At 31.3% G+C, this 24261-nt stretch overlaps 1 protein-coding gene, 1 long non-coding RNA gene and 1 pseudogene across 2 annotated transcripts; 1 reads left to right on the forward strand and 2 right to left on the reverse strand.

Annotated features, from left to right (window-relative positions):
* Positions 1 to 713: 713 nt before the first annotated feature.
* Positions 714 to 3062, reverse strand: LOC25479541 (uncharacterized). The gene is made up of 3 exons (XR_003008660.2): positions 2889 to 3062; positions 2485 to 2622; positions 714 to 1315 (listed from the first exon to the last, which is right to left on the reverse strand). It is a non-coding gene; the product is annotated as an uncharacterized lncRNA (long non-coding RNA).
* Positions 3063 to 7208: 4146 nt separating this feature from the next.
* On the forward strand, positions 7209 to 14508 carry LOC25479542 (heat shock protein 90-5, chloroplastic). Its single transcript, XM_013588061.3, has 19 exons — positions 7209 to 7587; positions 7738 to 7811; positions 8326 to 8451; positions 8525 to 8618; positions 8705 to 8788; positions 8878 to 9021; positions 9284 to 9400; positions 10318 to 10365; positions 10457 to 10537; positions 10655 to 10759; positions 10841 to 10981; positions 11376 to 11468; positions 11616 to 11693; positions 11776 to 12030; positions 12262 to 12364; positions 12463 to 12637; positions 12737 to 12842; positions 13806 to 13895; positions 13987 to 14508. The coding sequence occupies exons 1-19, from the start codon at positions 7321 to 7323 to the stop codon at positions 14179 to 14181; spliced, it is 2376 nt and encodes a 791-aa protein (XP_013443515.1). The 5' UTR covers positions 7209 to 7320; the 3' UTR covers positions 14182 to 14508.
* A 1097-nt stretch (positions 14509 to 15605) lies between these two features.
* LOC25479544 (protein SRG1-like) lies at positions 15606 to 20259 on the reverse strand (annotated as a pseudogene).
* Positions 20260 to 24261: the final 4002 nt, after the last annotated feature.

Below are 24261 nucleotides of genomic sequence, written 5' to 3' on the forward strand. Positions count from 1 at the left end.
ATTTTGTTTTCTTTTTGTCTGCCGTTGAGCTTTATGGCAGCAGGATATTAACTTTGTACTTGTTTTCGATGGTTTTTCTTGACACACCTTATACTAGTTGAATCATTTTTTATTAGTCATATTTTATTTTGGCTTCTTAAAAAAAAAATATTCCCTTAATTTTTTTTATCAGGGAACCCTTGCTCACATCTGACAAGCCATTTGCACGCAAAAGTGAATAGCCATTTATTCGCCGAAACAATGCACAGATATCTAAGGAAAATTGAGTTTGTAAAAAATCTAACGTGTGTTTGGTTGTGCGGTGGAAAGAATTGATTTTGGTTAAAAGTGAGTTGAACGTAAAGTGATTTATGTTTGGTTACCTTCAAAATATAAGTGCTTTGTATGAAAAATGTTGTTTGGATGTTTTGTGTCAGAATTGCTTTTAGAAGTGTAAAAGACCAAAATGGACTTCAACATGTGTTTGTGTATATAGTTATAAAATTTTACATTTATTTAGTTTTTTCATCCATTTTTTTATTAATTGACAATACAATTATAAGATTAACATAAAAAAAATTAGGGAAAGATTAACATAACTTGTTAATCACACAGTATCCAAATAAAAATACATGTAGGGAATATATGTTAAACATGAAGTACTCAATTAAAATTACAAATAGAGAATATAATATAATTTTTTTGACAAAAAATAGAGAATATAATATAAAGTGTAGTACAAGTTTGAAACATTAATACAGTACTAATTATTTTTCCTGAACTCTATAATTTGATCTCGAACCGAGTCTCGAACATGATTCATCTTAGATGAAGAAGCTATATTTAAATTTTGAGATAAATCCAAATTAACTGGTCTACGATAATCATCGAGATCAAGGGTTATGTCTTCATCCTCATACCGACTGAAATCAACATCCATATCAGCATTCCTTCTAATAAAGTTGTGTCCATTGTTGCAATAACCACTTGAACCTGTGTCATAATTGTGAATTTAGGCATGCGTCGTAGAATTGCAAATCTATTCTTCCATACACCAAAAGTTCTTTCTATTGGGCACCTTAAACTTGAGTGATAATAATTGAATACATCATTATTGAAGACGATGAAATATTGAAACTTGAGTGCACCTTAAACATGTTTGCCCAACTGATGTCTGCAAACCGAAACACCAGAAGGAAGAGGCAGTCCAGTTAACATAAAAAAAGCCTAGAAAGTCTAGAAAGCAACTACAGAGACAACAAAAACCAACCAGACCCTTGGCCAAAAAACTACCCCCAGCCGTAGCAGGTTAGCAGGCCAGGAACAGCACCTGAAGCTGCAACCAAACCAGCCGCAAAACCATAAGAAACATGCTTTGAATGTCACAAAAAACATAAGAAATCATGGCATTGCAAATATAGCTTATATATAACTAGTTAAAACTGAAATATAAAGTTTATGGAGGATAAGTGAACAACAAATCCGAAGCAAAAAAACAAAATAAGTGAACCAAAAATACGAGCATAATTATCACACAACATAAGCTTTCATTAAGGGATAGAAACATTACATAAGTTACTGGTACTTCATAAGAGTACTTCATAGTTACTAGCACTTCTTAGATTAATTCCTAATTGAAAGGAAAAACATAACAGTACTTCATAGTACTTCATAGTTACAGGTACTTCCTAGATTACTTCTTAATTTAAAGACAACGGAACATTACAACATTAAAGACTAAACATAACAGTACTTCATAGTTACTAGTACTTCCTAGATTACTTCTTAATTCATAGTACATCCTAGCTTAGATTACTTCTTAATTCATAGTACTTCCTAGCTTACTTCCTAATCACAGAGGTTCCAAATTACATAGTACTTCCTATATTCAAATAACCACTTATCTATGAGGTGAAAAGAGTAACTAAAGTATGCACCAATCAATGACAGCAAAACACTAGTAAAAACTGAACCAAAATATTGGAGAACAAAGTCAAATAACCAAGCGTTAATATCATATTTGCATATATCAAGCAAACCTGATATGTCTTGATGAAGTTTCCTACATTAGATGGTTTGTTATTAATTGTATATCATTCTTAAGGTTTACAATCAGTTGTCAACACTTTAAATTATATGTGCAGCGAAATATTTTGCTTCTTGTACACATGCTTTTATCACTGTTGTATATATGTGCAGTTTATTACCTTTGGATTAGAAGTGCTTATTACTTTAATAACAGAAACATCATAACACAAAAATGCACCAAAAACTAAACCATAATAATAGCAAAACTAAAGAAAAACTTAAAATTTATTTTCAAACTCCATCAATATCATTATCATTTTAAAAGCAAAACAAAGAAAAAAACAAAGAAGCAATCATAATTAAGTTTAACGAAAACAAAGAAAACAATATTTATTCATTCATTCATTTTATCGAACACATCAAATGCATTGTTATCATAACTGAATTAATGGATACGGGAGGAGAATTTGAACTTACCTTGAGCTATCCAACAGTGCTGCTATTTGGAACTTTGCTTAATTTCCTTTTCTTGCGTGTTTGAGAGAATGAAAAGGGCGAGAGATGAGGCAACATATATAAAGAAGTTTTGAGGTAGGTTAACCGATTGATTTTGATCTGTAAATTTGTAAAATTAAATATGATGAAAGGAATTAGAGTTTAATGAAGTTATGATATGGGTGAAAAAACAGCTTTGTCTTCAATGTTGTTTGACAGGAGATTAGGATTCAGATAAGCAAGAAGTTATGATATAGGAGAAAAAAACAGCTTTGTAAAATTCAGATAAACAACTTTTGAAAATTCAGATAAACATGAGTTATGATGTAAGGTGAGAAGTTAGTTGAGAATAAAGGGTAAAAAAGAGAAATTGGGGGAAAACAAACCTACGGTTGTGAAAATTGATTTTTAGAAGCTAGGAATTGCAGCTTCATTGAAAATCGATTATGATGATGCAAACTTGCGGCGACGGAGGAAGAGTGAAGGAGAGCCAAACAACGTCAAAGCGCTTTTGAGGAAGACAGACGTGCGTTTCCCCTTTCCCACTGGGTAACCAAACATGTACTAAGGGAAATTGAGTTAGCATATTAGTAAAAAAAGAAAAAGAAAAAAAAGTAAATGGTCAATTTTATTCCGGAATGTAAAACCGATAGCCACGATAATCATTCAATTTATCAAAATTTTAAAATAATATTTGATTGTGCACTACATTAGTTAAAATAATCTTCGACATTAAAATTCTCTCTTAATACAAACATATAAGAATCTCAATATACATATTTATTGTCATATCAGTTCGTACATATACTATTTTGACAAACAAAGTACACAATATTATTTTGAAATTTTGAAAAACTAAGTGACTATTATGGTTATTCGTTAAACATTCAAGCATAAAATTTTCTTTAAAAAATATTATTTTGAAATTTCGATACATTAAGTGACTATTATGGTTATTCGTTAAACATTTAAGCATAAAAATGATTTTTTATTTTTGAGAGGCTAAAATATGCTTTTGGTCCCTGCAAATATAACGAGTTTGGATTTTGGTCCCGGGTAAATTTTTTTTTTAAAATTCATCCCTGCAAAATTTTTTGTTTTTTAAAATAGTCCCTGGACTCACTTTCTTGCTGATTTGGCACCTTTTTGCTTATGTGGCACTTGATGACTATACATAAGTTGTACATGTGGCATTTAATCTGATTTAAATAAATGAAAAAAAAAAAATTTATATTAGATTTTGTTTGTTTTAAAATCATTAAAATAAAAAGGGGAAGAAGAAGAGCGCTTGAAACCCAGTAAAACACAAACGTAGGTTCTCTTCTCACGTGAGCGGTTATGGTGCATAAGGAAATCATTATGCACCGTGCACAAATCCCAGTCCATTAACCGGTAGCCCAACATAATTGCTTCCTACACCCCTAAGCAAAACCAAACGAAACAACACTACGACCGCGGAAATCATCATTTTAGTTCAATGATGATTTCAGAGTGTTGATTTGGTTCAATGACAGTCACAAATGTCCTTATTATAGTATGTTTTGTATAAAATTATGCCAAAACTATTTTGCTGTGGAAATTGTTTCTGTGAGTTGTACTCCAAAACTATTAGATGTACTTAATGGTTTCCAGCAGGTTAAAAAAAACTAAGGACCTAGAGCCATTGCCATCATTCAGTTTTAGACTGACACAATTGGAGGAGGAGGAAAGAAATGGTTTCTGTGAGTTGTACTCCAAAACCATTAAATATACTTAATGGTTTTTAGCAGTTGTACTCCAAAACCATTAGATGTACTTAATGATTTTCAGGAGTTTTCCAGCCATAAATCCCTCTAACATCACAAAGATTTCGAATCGAGTAACAACTTCAGATCTACCTAACATATTTAACGTATCTTCATATCTACGAAATATAATTGTTTCCACGTGTCTCTAATTCTATTAATATTCAGAATTTTTTTTCATTTTCAACAGTGTTAAAATATTTCTCTTTGTAATTGACCAAAAGAATATATGGCAAAATACTATTAACAAGTGTCTTTATGACATTATTTAAGCAACTACGGCAAATAACTTTTGTCTAGAAAGTGTGTAAAATTATTTCTTTGAGACTACTTTAGCATTGACAAAAAAATATTCAATAATGTATCTCTTACATTATTGTATATTTAATTCTTCAAAACTTACATTATTCAATAATTTTTTGTGGGGGCAACTCTTAATTTTACCTAAGAAAAAATTAAATTTATTAAAAAACTCATGAAAAAATTGAAATGTTAGTGGGGTTGGCTGGCTGCCCCCAATTTGCTTCAAGTGTATCCGAGCATGAACACAACAACAATATAATTTCACAACTTTTATCATACCCAAAATTAACATAATTAATGGAGCATGAAAATTAACTTAATTCACGAAATCATAATAAACACAACAACCAAGATTCTACCCATATGAACATTCATTCCTAGAGATGAATAATTCTCACACATATGCCTTATAATTCCAAAAGCTAAGCTTTCCTAGCTCCAATCTTCCTCTCTACTTTGATTCTCCTAAGCTTTCATTCTTTTCTCCCCTTAGCTCTTCTTTCTTCTCTTCCTTTATATATTCTCTCTCTAGCCTCCAATTTGTAAACTTGACAAATGATTCTACAAACCAGAGTTATGACTACTACTAGTCTTATATACTGCCACCAATTGAGCTTAGTTCACTTATTTTTATTGGACTTAGTCTTATATTCTTACTAAACAAATAACAATATCACTTAATGATCTCTTTTTACCGTTTACCGCTATTAGTAATTCCACCAAGTTACTACTAACCTCAATAAATATTTCTCCACCTCTAAATTACTAAAATGCCCTCACTCACAAATTATCAAAATACCATTAATTCCTCTATCTCTAATAAAATCAAATTATCCCAACAATTCAAACACATCAAACAATTAAAGGCTTAATACATACACCGGTCCCTTAACTTATTTTAATTTCTCAGTTGGTCCCTTAACTATTATTAAATGTTTCAATTTGGTCATTATCTTTGTTTTCGTCATCAATTTGGTCCTATTTTATTAATTTTAAATCCCTAAAAAAGTAGACCATTGGATAAAGGAAGTTCATCATATCTTACCGTGTATCACCAACACTTAAGTATCTGAAATTTAATTTTTAAAAATTCAAAATATAATATAAATTCATTTATATTAATTTAGAAATAAATTAAATTAAAAAAATTGAAAATTAATTTTCGAAATTAAAAAAATTCTAAAAAAAATTCAGGATTTTATTTTTAAAAAAATCTGGAAAATTACCTTTAATTTCGAAAGAAAAATCTCAACTTTTTCGGAATATATTTTCTAATAATTAGCCAAAATCAATTTTGATAATTATAATTCAGATTTTTTTTCGAAATTAAAAAGATTTTAAAAAATTCTGAAATTTAATTTTCAAATTACACAAAAAGAAAAAATTCAAAATTTTTAAAAAAAGGTCAGATTTTTTTTCGAAAAAAAGTTTTAAAATTTTTTTCTACAAAAAAAAAAATGAAAAATATTTTAACTTTTAAAAAATATGGATACCAATTTAGAAAAAATTCAGATAACTTTTTCAAAAATTTATTTCAGAATTACGATTATTTTAAAAATAATCTTTTCTACGAAATTATGAAGATTTTACGATTTTTGCTAATTATATATTTCGAAAAAGTTCATACTTTTCTTTCGAAATTAAAAGCCATTTTCAAGAATTATTTTTTAAAAAATCTGCAAAAAAAATCCTGATTTTTTTTCAAATTTTTTAGATTTTTTTTTATTTTTGAAAATTAATTTTCAAAATTTTTATTTCTAAATAATATAAAATAATTTTTATTATTATTAAAAATTAAATTTCGGATACTTAGGTGTTGGTGATACACGGTTAGATATGATGAACTTCCTTTATCCAACGGTATTATTTTTTATGGATTTCAAATTAATAAAATAGGACGAAATCGATGACGAAAACAAAGATAAGGACCAAATTGAAACGTTTAATAATTAAGGGACCAAACTGAGAAATTAAAATAAGTTAAGGGACCGGGAGATGTATTAAGCCACAATTAAATAAAGGCTTAATTGCATTTTTCTCCCTATCTTTTGCTAATTGTGCGATTTTGCACCCCCTCTTTTTTTGAACGATTTTGCACCTCATCTTTTGCCAATTGTGTTTTGTTCAAAATCATAATCAAAAGAGGGGAAATGGGGCAAAAGATGGGATGCAAAATCGTTCAAAAAAATAAGAGGGGGTGCAAAATTGCACAATTAGCAAAATATAGGGAAAAATGCAATTAAACCTTAAATATACAAAACAATTAAATAAATAATATCCTAAAAATCGAGTCGTTATAGACTTCAGAGTCATTTGAAAGCTTCACTTCTTCAGAGTGCAAGGTCTTCATACATTATAAATTATTATATCATTTTGAAGGGTATAACACCGTAAAAACCTTTCAAAATCGTCATTTTTTTTTTTTTTTTTTTACATTTTATCCAAAATAGAGTAATGAAAAAAGTCAAAGGATATGATTTTTGTTTATAATAATGATCCGATGATATACTAAACTGAAACACAATGTTACATGGGTGAAGTGGCATAATCTAGGCCATTCAAATCAACACAAATACATCCAAATAATTTTTCTCATTCTAGAACCATCCGCCATATCTCCATAAACCCTTCTTTCACTCACTTTCATCTTCCATTCCAAAAGGGTTTTTCATTTCATTTCACTTTCCACTCTCTCTTAAAAGATAACGTTAAACACCTCACTCATTCAACAATGGCTCCTGTGCTTAGCAGAAGCTTAGCTGCCACTGCCTCCCTCACTTCCCTCCCTTCTTCCTCCTCCTTTTCACTCTCCAGACCTTCTTCCACCCTCAGAAGCGCTTTTCTCCCACCGCAACCTCGCAGAAATCGCTTTTCTTCCACCGGTTTGAAGTGTAAACACCATGACAGAAGACGAACCGGCAGACTTTCTGTCCGTTGTGAGGCTGCTGTTGCGGAGAAAGAAGAGGCCAGTGGCGAGAAGTTTGAGTATCAAGCCGAGGTGGGTTTTTGAGTTTGTTAACTTATTTACCTTTTTGCCCTTCTGGGTCGTGGTTTTTGGATTTCTAATGTGTTAAAGTTTCAATTTTTTTGGATTGTGAATTGAAATGAAAGGGTTAATTTGTAAATTGACTTGTTTTTGTTGTTGTAGGTAAGCCGATTGATGGATTTGATTGTTCACAGTCTGTATAGTCACAAGGAAGTTTTTCTCAGAGAACTTGTGAGGTAATTTGAAAATTTTACAGGCATTTTATGCTTACACTGATTTGAAGTATGTTACAATTGACTTAATGTGCATTAGGATCTGCAGTAACATAAATTGATTATTTGCAATTTGCATAATTGATTCTGGATAAATTCGAGTTGAATGTAAAATGATTTTATGTTTGGATTTATTTTTTGTAAAAGTGGATTTAACAATAAATTTTAGGCTACAATTAAAAGTAGAAGCCAAAAGCTACAACTAGTAGCTTCAAGTAGAATTAATTCTACAAGCAAAAGTAGTTCTTCTTTAAATCATTCGAGGGTGGGAAAATCCGTTCTTCAACCTCTAGAATAAATTTGTACTCTCCAAAATTGAAACCAAACACACTTAATGGTTTTACTGTTGTTAGTTTATTACTTTATTATTAACTGTGTTTTGTGGAACTTCATTTGTGCTTATTTTTTTCTTTTTGACTTTTGCATCCATGTTTTACTCTGTTGATTATGTTTTATTGTTTTTTTTTTTGGAGTTCAGTAATGCTAGTGATGCTTTGGACAAATTGAGGTTTTTAAGTGTGACGGAGCCTTCTTTGCTTGGAGAGTCTGGAGAACTAGAGATTCGCATCAAGCCCGATCCAGACAATGGAACTATTACTATAACGTATGTTTCTTTATAATTGTGGATTCTATTTTTTTAGGGAATGTGGAGTGATAATTAAACTGTTGTATTGCAGCGATTCTGGTATTGGAATGACCAAAGAAGAGCTCATTGATTGTCTTGGAACTATTGCTCAGAGTGGTACCTCAAAGTTTCTGAAGGCACTTAAGGTAATTTGTGTTGTTGATCACTAATGCCATTCTGTGCGATACTTTGTTGGTTAAAATCTGTAACACTTATGTTTTGAATCTTTCAGGAAAACAAGGATTTAGGAGCAGATAATGGTTTGATTGGTCAATTTGGTGTTGGATTCTACTCTGCATTTCTTGTTGCTGACAGGGTATGGGGTGGATTTCATATGTGTGTTCTCTATGGTCGATTTTTCTGATTTTTTGTAATTGATTGGCTATGTCTGTAAATGGCAAACAGGTTGTTGTTTCTACAAAGAGCCCTAGATCAGATAAGCAATATGTATGGGAAGCTTTAGCTGATAGCAGCTCTTATGTGATAAGGGAAGAAACTGATCCTGAAAAGCTTCTACATCGTGGTACACAGATTACACTTCACTTGAGAGTGAGTGATTTATTTTATTTTATATTTTTCATTTTTCTAATACAGTTTGTGTGTAATGTAAGATGTACATACTACCATATCATATTCATGCGTGCGAGGAAATTTTAATGCAAACTTGTAGTTAGATCCCCCAAATTCTTGGTCAAGCCAATACATACACATGTTTTCAGTATTATATTTTTAATGTCACCTCAAGATTTATTAAGTTAATTATATGTTATTGTCTTCACAAATTGTTGAACCTTTTTTTGTTGCTGTCCAGCCGGATGATAAGTATGAATTCTCAGAGCCAACCAAAATTCAGGGTTTGGTGAAGAACTACTCACAGTTTGTGTCCTTCCCCATCTTTACATGGCAAGAAAAATCTAGAACTGTTGAGGTACCAAGATCTTCTCATTACAGATTCATGTCAATACTGTTTGTTGTGATAATTGTTTTGCTAATTCTTGCATGTGCTACTTCTCTGATTTCACACATGATTTATTATTGATAATGATGGATAGACTGGTTTTATTTCCCCATTTGTTCTTTTATTGTCAGTGATATATCTCTTTGGATTCTCATATGTAAGGCGCTTGGTGTGATATCGTGATTCATATAACTTTAAAGCTAAATTTTACTTTTGATCCCTTATCTTTATTTTAGGTTTCAATTTGGTTTCGAAATGGCCACTTATTTTTGAAGTTATACTAATGCGGTCCTTTTCGTTTAAATTGTGATCCTTAGAGGACCTCTTTGCTCTTAACTTTTACAAAATACAGGACCATTTTAGAACAAAAAAGAGGGGCTACGTTCTTATAACTGCAGTAATATAAAGGCTCATTTTGGTACGAAAAATATAAGAGGGACCAAATTGAAACTTAAAATGAAGATAAGGGGCCAAAATATTGTACCCTCATTTTAATTAGGTTCTACAGTTGTTATGGTTTCAATCACCTTTAGCTTGCTGGGTAACCCTAATTATTAGTCTGCTTTTTGATGATTTGGTGCTGCCCTGAACTTACTTAAGAGTTCGACTGTGTTAGATGTTTCATAGTAAAAACTGTGTTTTAGAAATTTGTTTCCATCTTGAAAGGGAGCAACTCTATTTCCTTTCCATATTTCCTATCAACTGAATAGAAAACGTTTGTAGATTATATTGCACTAATCAAGGTGATTTCAAGTTATATGGATGAACACTGAATCTTTATTCCTATTCTCATTATTACCACTGAAGTAGTAGTATCATGTACCATGAAGGAGTGACAAATGAATTAGCTCTTAGTTGTCATCATTAATTAATTTGAAAATTGACAGGTGGAAGAGGAAGAAGAACCTAAAGAAGGGGAAGAACCGAAAGCAGAGGTAACTATTGTGGTCTTTCTGGATATCAGTGTTGTACTTCCGTTTTTCAAATGTGTTATCAATATGAAGCGTGCTTTTACTCTCTTATCAGGGCGATACTAACAAGACAAAAAAGACTAAAACTGAGAAGTATTGGGACTGGGAACTAGCCAACGAGACAAAGCCAATATGGGTTAGTTCGAGCTATTACACCTGCTTTGATGGTGTCGGGATGCCAATATCCTGTATTTTGCCTCTAATTAATTAGCATTGCCTCTTTATTTGACACGCTTTTTTAACTTAATTGTAGATGCGGAATTCAAAGGATACTCCAAGGGAAGAGTACAATGAGTTTTACAAAAAGACTTTTAGTGAATTCTTGGAACCAGTTGCTTATACCCACTTTACTACTGAGGTATGTTGATAACATTGGTTCTTAGCAGAAGATCATTTCCCTTGGGCATTCATCAATTTGACTAAGTTTCAAACTGTGCAGGGTGAGGTTGAGTTCAGAAGCATTCTATATATTCCAAGTATGGGACCTCTCAACAATGAAGAAGTAGTGAACCCTAAAACAAAGAACATACGCCTGTATGTAAAGCGTGTGTTCATCTCAGATGATTTTGATGGTGAACTGGTGAGTTTACTGTGAGCTTCAAAGCGGAATTTTGTCTTACACACATCAAATTACGTCATTGCCATGATATATTATTTTATCTATTTAAAACATTCTTTGCGGAAGAAGGGATAATTTAAATTTTGCAGTCCACACTCTTGCCTCTCGTAAATGTATAATTGATTTTAGTCATTTATTATGTCAAATCAAGTTTAAAAATGTGCAAGCTGTAAGTTAAGTCATGTTTGTGCTAAAGTGCTTCTTGCATGTGTGTATTCGTACACCAAATAAAAAAAATGAGCAAGAACCATTGAGGAGCACAAACAATGCATAATTTAGAGCACATGTTCTACAATGTTCTGATTCCGTTCATTGTTCGGGTGCCTTTTGCTGTAACTTTGCTGTTATTTTGCAGTTTCCACGTTACTTGAGCTTTGTGAAGGGTGTGGTTGATTCGAATGACCTTCCTCTGAATGTTTCTCGGGAGATCCTTCAAGAAAGCAGAATTGTAAGAAAACTACATCTTATCTTGCAAACATGGCTAATTTTCATGTGATGAACATAAATGAGAAATATGCTATTTTTAAGAATCATTTATGAATTTTCCTTTTTCTTTCACTTCCCATAATGTTTTGTGCTATTGTTGTAATTTCAGGTAAGGATAATGAGAAAGAGACTTGTCAGGAAGACATTTGATATGATTCAAGATCTTGCTGAAGGTGAAAATAAGGAGGTTGGTGTGAACAACTCAGTCTCTAGCTTTTCAACCTGAATTGAGTGTCTTTATGGACTAAGAATATGATCTGTGTTTTCAGGATTACAAGAAATTCTGGGAGAACTTTGGTAGGTTTATTAAGTTGGGATGCATTGAGGACAGTGGAAATCATAAGCGCATAACACCACTGTTAAGATTTTACACTTCCAAAAGTGAGGAGGAACTTAAAAGCCTAGATGAGTATGTTGAAAACATGGGTGAAAATCAAAATGCCATCTATTACCTAGCAACTGACAGCTTGAAAAGTGCAAAGACTGCTCCATTTTTAGAGAAGTTGGTTCAGAAAGATATTGAGGTATTTTCAGTCATACATATTACATATATTATTTCGTGTAATTTGTGCATATTATATTGAGGTGACATCAAAGACATAATCATCGTGTAATTTGTGCATATTATATTGAGGTGACATCAAAGACATAATCTCATGCTACAAATGCATTTTGAATATGATCTATAAATTTCTAACTGAATACATACGTCACATGTTATTTTTACTCATGAGCTTACACGTCTATTATTGTAGGTTCTTTATTTGGTTGATCCTATAGACGAGGTTGCCATTCAGAACCTACAGACATACAAAGAAAAGAAATTTGTTGATATCAGCAAGGAAGATTTGGAATTAGGTTTGTATTTTTTTTCTATGCAGCTAACATATGCTTAAATACTATTTTGCTTATAGCAAAGTTGGATTTGAATGTGGTTATCACAATTTTTCTATCAGGTGACGAGGATGAGGTCAAAGAGAGGGAAACCAAGCAAGAATACAATCTACTTTGTGATTGGATAAAACAACAGCTCGGTGATAATGTGGCTAAAGTTCAAGTCTCTAAGCGTTTGAGCTCATCTCCCTGTGTGCTTGTATCTGGAAAGTTTGGTTGGTCTGCAAATATGGAAAGGTTAGTCATCGACTTTTGAAGCCATGTTTCTAAATGACTAGAAGTTTATCATTCTAGTTGTATAAGGCTTACACAATCTGTGATTCTTATTATTTTCAGATTAATGAAGGCACAGGCTCTTGGAGACCAGGCAAGTTTGGAGTTTATGAGAGGGAGGAGAATATTGGAGATTAATCCAGATCATCCCATCATCAAAGATTTAAGTGTAAGTTCACATTATTAGTTTGGTTTTCATTGATTTATAACTAACTATTAATTGAGAAATGATATATGAACATTCAATTTGCAACAACAACTGTGTATAGAGCGGTATTTTTGTAATAGAAAAAATTCAGCTTCTAACTCAAAATGAGCGTGTTCTCACGCGTCCGTGCACAGTATTGAGTCCTCCCCCCCCCCCCCCCCCCCCCCCCTCACACTCTCGACTGTGCAACCATGCACAACCACCCTCCTCCGTCCTGAGTTGCCACAGACCTGTGTTGTGAACCAATCCGGTGTCAATCTGCCACAGATCTTGCGGCTTTTGTTTGGTTGTCAAATTGTTCTTAGAAAGGTTTTAACTTCAAGATCAAATAACAAAGGTAGAAGAAACCTCCATGAGACGGGAAAAGAACGGGGGCGTCAAAATAACAGAGGGAGGAGAAACCTCCATGAGAAAGGAGAAACAAGCTTTGCAAAAAAGAGAAAAAAATGAACAACATAGTGAGAAAATGAAAATCTAAATTATTATTATTTTTTTAATTATCAGGTTACTGTGCATACATTGCCAGGTCGGTTGTCCCAAAACTGATGTTCATATATACAATAGTTGGTTGTAGTAGAAGTGGACGTGTATCATATAAGTAATTTTACCTAGTAATATGTTGAAGACAAATATATCAGAAGTCTAATAGTAAGCTCAGGATAAATGGCAACAATTTGTAGACTATTGGTTGATTTTGGCGACTCAGGATTTAACTCTCTTGTAGGAAGCTCTCCCTTTAAGGGTGAAGACATCAGCAAACGATATTTTACGAAGTTCATGATTTTGTTTTTTTGTCAATGGCTGAGGTTTAGAATTTGCTATCCTTTAAAATTGTACAATAGAGGAGATTGATCCAATGACTCATTTCAAGTAACTGAATTTGCTTGTGACTTTGACCCTTGTATAAATTTTTTGATTTTTTAGGCTGCCTGCAAGAATGCTCCCGACAGCAGTGAAGCAAAGAGAGCTGTTGAGCTCTTATACGATACAGCACAAATTTCTAGTGGATTTTCTGTAAGTAGAAAATAAAGATTTTGATTTTGTTCATGCAATAACATAATATAGAATAACTGCTGTTCGCTAACGTAGTTTCTCAATTATACAGCCTGAGAGCCCTGCTGAGTTAGGAAATAAGATTTATGGAATGATGGCGTTGGCCTTGGGAGGAAGATGGGGTAGAACCGAAGAAGAGGGAGATGCACCAGCAGAGGCTGATTCAAATGAAAGTGAAAGTACAGAGGCTGAAGTTTTTGAACCTTCTGAAGTCATAGCAGAAAATGATCCTTGGACAACAGATTAGGTGTCTTCCCTTCAGCCCTCAAATAGCATAAATTAGTTATTATTTTTGGCAATATAGTGAGTGATGCATACTGAGGCAGTAGGTAAGGAGGGAGGGAGAGACCTTAATTTTCACATGGATTCTTAATGCTGAAAGGAAAATTGTTATATCTCATGTGTAACAATATGCCATGAAGGAGCAAATTCTGTGGGGCCTTTCCCAATAAAATTGTGATCCAGTATCTCTGGTTTTTAACATTTTTGTTCCTTGATGTATTATTCCATTCCATCATTCTTTAAGGAGTAGAATGTTTACTGAAATGTAATGAATTTTGTTAGTATTTTATAACAGATGCTTGCATTGAATTTGATGTGAATTCGAACTTAAAATCATGTGAGAACAAAAAGAGGTGACATTTAATATGGGAAAGTAGCAAATTTACCACCATGGTCAAGTTGCGTTTTTTACTTGAGATGAAATAGAGACCACAAATTTATAATAGGGTGTGGGTGATCTCCTAAAAAATGTAGATATGATATGATAATTAATTGAATCGGAAAAATAAAAAACCGAACAAAACCGAAAACCAAAAACTCAAAAAAGAACCGTAATTTTAAATGGATTGAATTGATTTTCGGTCCCGTATAAACCGATCTAGTCCAAACCAAAATATTTATACTTGTAAATATATTATTATATGAATTTTTTTATAAATGTTTCCTTAATTTAATTTACAATTCTGTAATTATTTTTTAGATTTGTCCTTATTATATGAACAATTCTTTATTTTTAATTTGGTTTACCTTGTTTTTATTAATTTCATTAATAAAATGTTTTTTCTTCAATTAGCTTGGAGAGAGGGATAACATCAAGAGAAACATTACATCCCAATTAGATTGACACCTCCAATCAGTCCCTATCCTATACAGCAAATTCTATGGTACACTCAAAAATTTGAGTGTACTGGTACACAAAATCATCAAATTCATATTGAAACGAGTTATTTTTCGAAGAAAAAAAATTGTTTTCTATCATTAACAATTACAATAATTATATCTTAGTTATCGAAAGTGTCGACGAAATAAAATTTTACATTTTTTGAATTTTTGTTACATATAACAAAGAATATTTATTATTTTTTATGAAAAAATGTTAAAAATTTAATATGATTCTTATAAACAATAAAATGATGTTTATTCTTATAAAATGATGTCTTATAAAATATAAATATTGATAAATAACTCTTTATTTCATAAAATAATCGTTAAATTGTAAATATTTGAAGCAGGAGTACCGGTACAATTCAATTTATGAGGTGTACCGTAGAAGTTCCCATCCTGCCTACTCAAAAAATTAATATTTAGGATAGATAAAACACAACGAAATCAATTTTACCAAAACCATAATTAATTTATTATAAAAGGACTAAACAACTCTTTTGACTAGAGTTTTGCCATTTATTACGGTGCTATTAAATTCAAAGGATTTGTCTCTACAATTCTATATATAGGACCAAAGCCTAATTCCTCTTATTTCATATAGTATAGGATATAAAAGGATCGGCAAAGCTATGAAGTATGAACTGAAATTACTATTCATGAATCTCGTTTTTGATCCTAAGAACATCCAAGTATGACTTCCCCTTTATCTTGCTTGCAAGGTATCCCTTGAGGAAATCTGAAGTAGCCACTGTTTTGAATAATGCAGGACTTCGAGGAGTAACAAGGCTGGGTGTTGGACCTATATATCTGCCCATATGAGGAGAGTGAAATGCAGCAACAGAGATTCTCTCCTTCTCCGAATTCACCGTTGCTCGATGTTCAATGCTTCGGTAAATTCCATTGGTCTGTACCTGGCACACCAGATTTAATACATTGGTCATTAGTACAACAATTCTCATTTTCCATTTTCTACAAAATTTGTGTGCTACTTACCTCCAACATATCTCCAACATTAACAACAAAAGCATCAGAAAGAGGACGAATTGGAATCCACATTCCATCTTTTTTAATTTGAAGGCCATCCATTTCATTGAGTTGGAGAAGAATGGTAAGGGCACTACCATCAGAATGAGGATTGAGTCCAATGACTTGATCTGGTTGAGGACATGGAGGATAGTAATTCATCCTCGTTGCTTGGTTTCCCTATTCAAATAACTCTAGCAATTCATTTGGTTTGATCTTTAATGCTTTTGACATAAATTCAATGAGTGTCACACATAGTTTATTCAGTTCTAGAGAATAGCTCTCTAGATTATCTCTGCAATGGACAAAAGCAAAATGTTATAGCTAATAATTTCAATTTCAACGATCTAGTACTAGCTTCCATGTCTTTGATGATATTCCAACATGTATTACTGATCTGATTTTTAGTGAAATGATATAAGTTATTTTCTCTGAAAAAAAAAATCTATAATTAAGAAAGAAAAGTGTTTGGAGGGTGGCTTTTAGCACTACTAAAAAAAGCAAAATTAGCGAGAGAAATTAGCGACGGAAAAAATGAAATTCCTCACAAATTCCTTGGTCGCAAATACGGAATTAGAGAGGGATTTTACGTTTTCCCTCACTAATTTTTGCTTTTTTAGTAGTGTAGGTTCAGATGTTTTTATCCCTATATATATCTCTTTAATTTATATTTTTTTACTTTTAGTTCTTCAAAAAATTTCCATCACCATTTATGGTCTCTGTTTTTAAGTCAATCGATAACTCTTCCATCATTCAAACTTTTGATTTTTTCTTCTTCTCAATGATGTATAGAATATTATAAGAATCTTTCCAAAAAAAAAAAAAGATTTTTATTGTTGTTGTAAAATATGAATTAAATATGAATTTATGTTTTGGTGTTTAAATACCATTCATTTTTCTTCCACTATTTACGTTATTAACATAAACAGATAAATGAATGATTTTGATTGGTTTTAAATCTGATGAGCAAGTTTTATCCACCTTTTGTTTATGGGTATTGTAGTTGTTACCAACTAAAAATAATATATTGTGTTAATGTCAATTGCAAGTAGAAAGTTTGTGTATGGTCCACAAATTGAACCACTTGAATATACACCTTCCGGTTATTATTATATACAAAAATTTATATTTTAAATTCATTTAATTAATGATGCATATGATCTTTATTATAAACGACATACATCATTTAATGAATTAATTTAAAATGTTAAATTTTGCTTATAAAAGTGACTCGATGATGTATTGTAAAAGAGCACAAATATAATTTGTCAAAATTTAAAGAAGGAATAACACCTAAATGGTTGTGGGATACAGGGAATTAGATGGGGATGCCTCCTCTGCAATGGGAGAGTTTTAATGAAGAACATATCTCCCCATCTTAGCTTTTCTTCCTCCAATGCAACATAAACTTGTCCAAACCCTTGCATTTCTTCAGTTGTTTGCCAAAACTTCTTTTTCTCTTCTATTGGAAGGTTGAAGAATTTTTGAACGCCAATTTTAATATTCTCTACCAATAAAGGGTTGACTCCATGATTGATTAGCTGTAATTGAATTCCATGAAAAAAAATCAAAAAAGCAAAGAAAGTTAAACATGCTTAAAAAGTTCTACATTTGATGAGATAAGATACGAGAATAAGTAAATAAGTGTCGGCAACCCTCAGTTCAAAAGTTAGTTTTGTAAGCTTGAGTTAGTTATTACTCCTTCCGTTCCTAAATACATGTCGCAGTGAACCACTACAGACATGTCAATACACAACTTTGATCATTCATATCTTTAATCATATATATAATAGAAAATTATAAAAATTTGACATTTTGAAAATATTCATTGAGACAAATCAAACAACATCTTATATGCTAACATTTGTATTTATATATTACTTAAAAAAATATGGTCAACATAAGTTATGAGAATATTGCACATTGTAAAATTGCGACTTGTATTTTGAAACGGAAGGAATACTAAATTTTTAAGATGACATAAGAGCTTATTCAAGATTTGTTATGAGGTCACCGGTATCGCTCCACTCAAGTCACACTTTAGTTTTCCATCTTGGACGTGAGGTGAATGTGTTAAGCGTAACATATTGAATGAGATGAAATTTGAACATAAACTTATAAATTTGGGTTGGTCCCCACCTTACATTCTGATTTTGTAAAGTTGAGTTAGACTCAACAAAAATTCAAAGAATATGAACACAATGTATAGATTATTTCCTACTCTAAAGCATACATATATTTAATATTAACTAAATGCAATATCTCGTCTCAAACCATCTACAATGGGGGTTCTTCCCTATTTAGCACCAAGCTAAATAAGTACCCACAGTGTGACATTAATTAATTGGGTGCTTTTATATTATAGGTACACTATCTCTCTTATTATATGTGGGTCCCACCACATACACAATTAAGGCTTCTTTTGGTCCCTTAAGTATTTAATTGGTATTGCTTTGGTCCCTTAACTAAAAAAAAGATTATTTGATTACTTCAAGTTTTTTTTAGTCTCGTTTTGGTCCCTTCTATTAGGTTTTAAAAAAAAGTTAACCCCTGGACACGTGTCACCTTGTCATTGGCTCTGAGTTTTTTTTTTTTACAAAAAAAAAAAATATTTAAAAAAAAATAAAATTCCAAAGCCAATGACAAAGTGACACGTGTCACCTTGTCATTGGTTCTACGATTTTATACAAAAAAATAAAATATATATATTAAATTTTTTTTTTTATAAAAAAATATATATATATTTTTTTTGTAAAAAAACTCAGAGCCAATGACAAGGTGACACGTGTCTAGGAGTTAACTTTTTTTTAAACCCTAACGGAAACCTAACAGAAGGGACCAAAACGTAACTAAAAAAAAACTTAAAGTACTCAAACAATCTTTTTTTTAGTTAAGGGACCAAAACGATACCAATTAAATACTTAAGGGACCAAAAGAGCATTTAAACCCACAATTAATTGTAATTATTTTTTCTATTCAATTATTATATTATTTTAATTGTAGAAAAATAAATTAAATAATACTTACAAGTGTTATATTTAATTTATCAACTTTGAATTTTCAACGAAAGATTATTTTTTACTACATCATTTCATCTTAAAGTTAAAAAAGAAATCAAGCGTGTGTAATTTATTCTAATTTGATTTTTTTCAAGTTTTAATTTTTTTGAATTATTAATAAAATTAAAAATTGTTCACTTTTTTTTATAGTTTATAATGAAATTAATGCAATATTTTAAAGTTATATAATATAATGAATAGATAATTTTTTGTTAAAATTTAATGATATATAGTTATTACTAGGATCCATTTAATAATTTTTTTCGGGTATTGGGTTGGAGATATTAAGTGCTTATTGTATATTAGTTATAAAACAAGTGACACGTACAGTTGAGATCTGTTTAAGCACTAAAATGAGGTGTTCTATTGTGGATGGTCTTAGACTTTAAATGACGATTTGAATTAAATCCTATTAGCTTTTGAACTTGTTTTCAAATGTAAAAATAAATTAGGGTTTAGGCCCACTATGTATTAAGAAAAACTTAATATAACTCAGGTGATTTGCTTTTTAGACGTCTCATAATTCTTAACCTCCGAAATAAGTTATTGAGAGTTAGGATTAGATCTAAAAATCAACAACCATGTTATAATTGTTTTTTAAGAAGTTAAATTAACTTATCAAAATTGACACAGAGAGAATTGAATCTAAAACCTTGAGGGAAGCACAACCTAAGATCCCAAGTCAACATGACCATACCAAGTCAAGTGTGTTATAAATTCCGATAGATTTTATGGATAAAGAGTTACGATCCAATAAATCCAAAGGTTTTTTGACCTAAAAGCAATTTCTAAAATCAAAGAAGAGATGCAAATAATTGGCCCAACAAACCTGAAAGAAACCCCAATGCTTACATGCATGGTCTAGATTCTCTAGCTCAGTTGCATCTTCACCAAACAGTTTACTAAGGTCGATAACCGGTAGTTGCGGTAATGATGTTGTGTTAGATACAAGAATAGAGTCTTGATTTGGTTGAAGATATTGTTCTGGAACTTTTGTAATTCCTTGCTTTTCCAACTCTTGGACTGAAGGTGCCAAGACAACGGAAGAACCACCCATTTATATGAGATCGATCATGTGTTTGGATTGATTTGAAGAGTGATGAATGGGGTTAATTTATATAGGAGAGGGATACCGTATAATATGGACCGGTAAAAAAATTGGTCCAACAAGACCACAATTTTTAGTCCTAAGATTAATCTAATATTGACGTTCTATTGAGTCCTACCATGGATCAATTACATAAAATTTCTTCCCTCCACTTCTATCCCACAATCTCAACCATCACTACTAAAAAAACAAAAATTAGTGAGAGATATTTAGTGAGGGAAAACATGAAATCCCTCTCTAATTCCGTTACTAAATTTTGCGATTAAAAAATTTGTGAGGAATTTCATTTTTTCCGTCACTAATTTCCGTCGCTAATTTTGCTTTTTCTAGTAGTGCATTTATAACAAATGAACAAAACTTTCGGTTTGTCTTTTAACACCAAGAAGGAGGCAGTGACTGAAATTAACTGCTATAAAAAGCGATTCTTGCATTTCGTCGCTCGGATTTTCGTAAGAAATACTCCCTCTCTTCCATAATAACTGAATCATTTATAAAAAAATATTTTTCCAAAAAAATTGACACATTTTACTTTTCAATACAGTATTATTTACTTTTTTCCAATTATAACATTACTTTCACCACTCTCAATTCAATATATTCTATTTTGCATTTATGATAAAGAAGATTGCATAAATAGTTGATAAGGACACTCAAAACCATCTCTCTCTCTCTCTCTCTCTCTCTCTCTCTCTCTCTCTCTCTCTCTCTCTCTCTCTCTCTCTCTCTCTCTCTCTCTCTCTCTCTCTCTCTCTCTCTCTCTCTCTCTCTCTCTCTCTTATACACTCTTTCTTAGTAAGTGTGAAATGAGCCAATAACTCAGTTAAAATGCGACGGAGGGAGTATTATTTTCCTTTATAGAAATACACACAAATACAAATTATTATTTTTATTGGTCAAGTAGTTTAATGACTAGAGTTCACACAATTTAATTGTGAAGAAGTGCGTGTCTGAGATTCGAACCCCGACCTTACATATAATATGCTATATTTTTGCCACTTAAGCTAAACTCACGGTGATCAAATACAAATTAATTTGAAGTGATGAAAAAATACACAAAAACCAAATTCATTTGATTTAAATCACATTCATGCACCATACTTCAAAAGTAGTTTTCAAAATTCAAAACTGTCTATATAATAAAATTAAAATTATCAAAAACATTTATATTTTGAGCGGGCTTCTTGATAATAAGTAATTTTTGTATTTTCTATATAAATATGTCATAATTTATTTTTAAGTCCTTCTAAATTTTTTTGTGTATCCTTTCAATTATTGAATTTGGTTTTTAGGGTCATGTTTAAAATATTATAAAAACATCATTAATAAAATTTTAGAATTTTTAATCAAAGTATAAATTAAATATAAATTATTAAACCATTAACGCTTCAATATTCATGTTTAATTCATCCTTTGTTAGAAAAATAAATCAATTTTTGTGAGAAAGATTATTATAATATTATAAATATTACTTTAAAAAATCATTTAAAAATACGATGGACACATATTATTACACTTAAAAACAACGACAAAAAAATATGCTATAAATTATCTTTAAAAAGAAAAATTAGAAATAAACAATACATAGATAAATGAGATGTTTTGTAGACAGAGTAGTAGTTTGTAAAGATATATCTAGTTTTTCTTGAAGAAAGGTAGTTTGTTAATGAAATATATTTTTGTTAGATAAAATAATGTTTTTAGAAAAAAGCAGGAGCTACATATAAAATATTAACAAGTGTTTTATTGTCACATAATAGGAAATCAAGTAGAAAAATCTTAGACACTATGCATTTAATTTCTCAAAGTTTACTGTAAGAAGTTAAATTGTCACAATATGGCAAAAAAAAGTTTAAATCTTAAGTATTTGTAAACATAACTCAGTTGTTAAGGATAATACATTATAATATATAAATGTTACTGTTCAAACTTTAAATTTTTAATTTATTCACTTTAAAATACTGAAATTCCAGTTCCTCAACTGCTTGACAATACTCATTAAATCTCAAAGGTAATCAATATAATGGAGGGAGTTTGTAAAAAACAAAATAAAAAAGCAAAAGTAGAAAATAGTGGATGGGACATTGCTACCCAGAAGAAAATAGTGAAACGAAAATTATTTAGTTACAATAGTTTGTGGGTAGGGGCCGTAGATATAAGACAAGACATAATGGAATGGAAAGGTGGACATTGCTATCAATCAATATCTTACAATAATATGCAAATATCAATAGCAATTATGAACTTCGAGTTGATATTTAGCTAAATACACATCATTCACGCATGACTAAAATAGAAGAATATCACATCTTTAAATAGTTATAAATCTTTAAACAACACATTTAAATCACACGTAGTTAAATATTTACATCTTCAGATCACACATATTCAAATATTAACATCGTCAGATCACACATCTTTAAATATTCACATCGCCGTATAATACATCATCAAATTTAACAACTTCAAATATACTTGCAGTTATGTATGCAATGTCACTAACTCGACTCTATATGCATGTGGTACCAAACCTATCACTATCTTCAAATATTTTGGACATCAGAGGTATGTTACTGATTTTGTCCACACCATCGTCAAATACAACATCCTGAAATAGGACTGACCATGAATGCATGAACACAAGTAAAGACTCAACAATGCACATCATTCAATGACTCGACAATACACATCTTTAAATAGCACCATCATTAAATACAACATATCAACACATCATCATATCATCACATCTATAAATAACATCATCGTCAAATATTTTTGATAAGAGAGGTATGTTACCATCATCCAATATTCACATCATCATATAACTCATTTAGTTTCACATCTTAGAATCTCACAATATCTCCACATAATTAGATACACATCATTAAATAACCACATCATCATATAATCATCTTCATTGTATAAATCAGCTTCAAATAATCACCACACCAAATAATTTTCATATTACACTTAGTCAAATAATTCATCAATTACACTTCATTAAATAACTCATCAATTACGCATAATATTGTTTACCGGTGTTTTCAGCAAACAACGGGCTAGTTCTGATTATTACAAGCGAGACCGAACTAGAAATCTCAAGACATGTTGTGCAAATGTTTTGATCGAAAACGGTTTTAAAAAGGCCACGAGATGCACTCAGGTTACTTAGAGAGAAGGACGAGTTTTGAAATAAAAAGACACTGTCTCTTGACAGGTTTGAGATTGCAAGTAAAAGCAAGACAAAATCAAAGGAAAGAGTAAAAGTTTAAACGCATAAACTTAAAGGAAAAGGTAAAATGCATTGCATTAAAAGTAAAGTGGTCTGCAAATCAGTTTACATACATTCTATATAACTCGTTTCCTTAGACACCGATAGTTTGAGTGTTGTAGAATTCAATAAATGATTTGCGACCCATTTTCCGACTTGGAAACTCTTATTTATACCCAAATAAAATAACTAGCAAAACACTAATCCCATGATCAACAATTTCTCCATCTTGGACAATCGCTTGTCCCCACATTTCCACTAAGGGAACCACTCTTGAGCTTGAAATCATGTTTTCTTGCCTTGAATACTTGACTTCGATGCGATCCCTCTTTCAGCCTTGCTCTGTCGAACTTCTGACTATGTGCGCTAGGCTTACCATCCTTTCAAAATCCTCAATTTGAAATGAGAAATCCTTCGATTCCTGCAAAGTTAAAGGTCAACCAAATGTTGACCATATTAAATGAGCCTGTCGAAATTACAGGCTACCAAGATGCCCCCAAAAATGCCATTTTCGATGAAACATTATCCAGAGGAGAACTGACATTTATTAATAATGCCTCGAGTTATTTTGAAACGATGACATCATCCCACTCATTACCTTCCATAAATGATCTTTTCAGTTTTTTTTTCTTTGATCATTTTAGGCTTTCGAGGGGCCACGTCTTTTTACTTAAACCGCCTAGAAGTCTATTTATGGCTCTA

This window comes from Medicago truncatula, chromosome 5 (assembly GCF_003473485.1).
Source record: "Medicago truncatula cultivar Jemalong A17 chromosome 5, MtrunA17r5.0-ANR, whole genome shotgun sequence".
NCBI lineage: Eukaryota > Viridiplantae > Streptophyta > Magnoliopsida > Fabales > Fabaceae > Medicago > Medicago truncatula.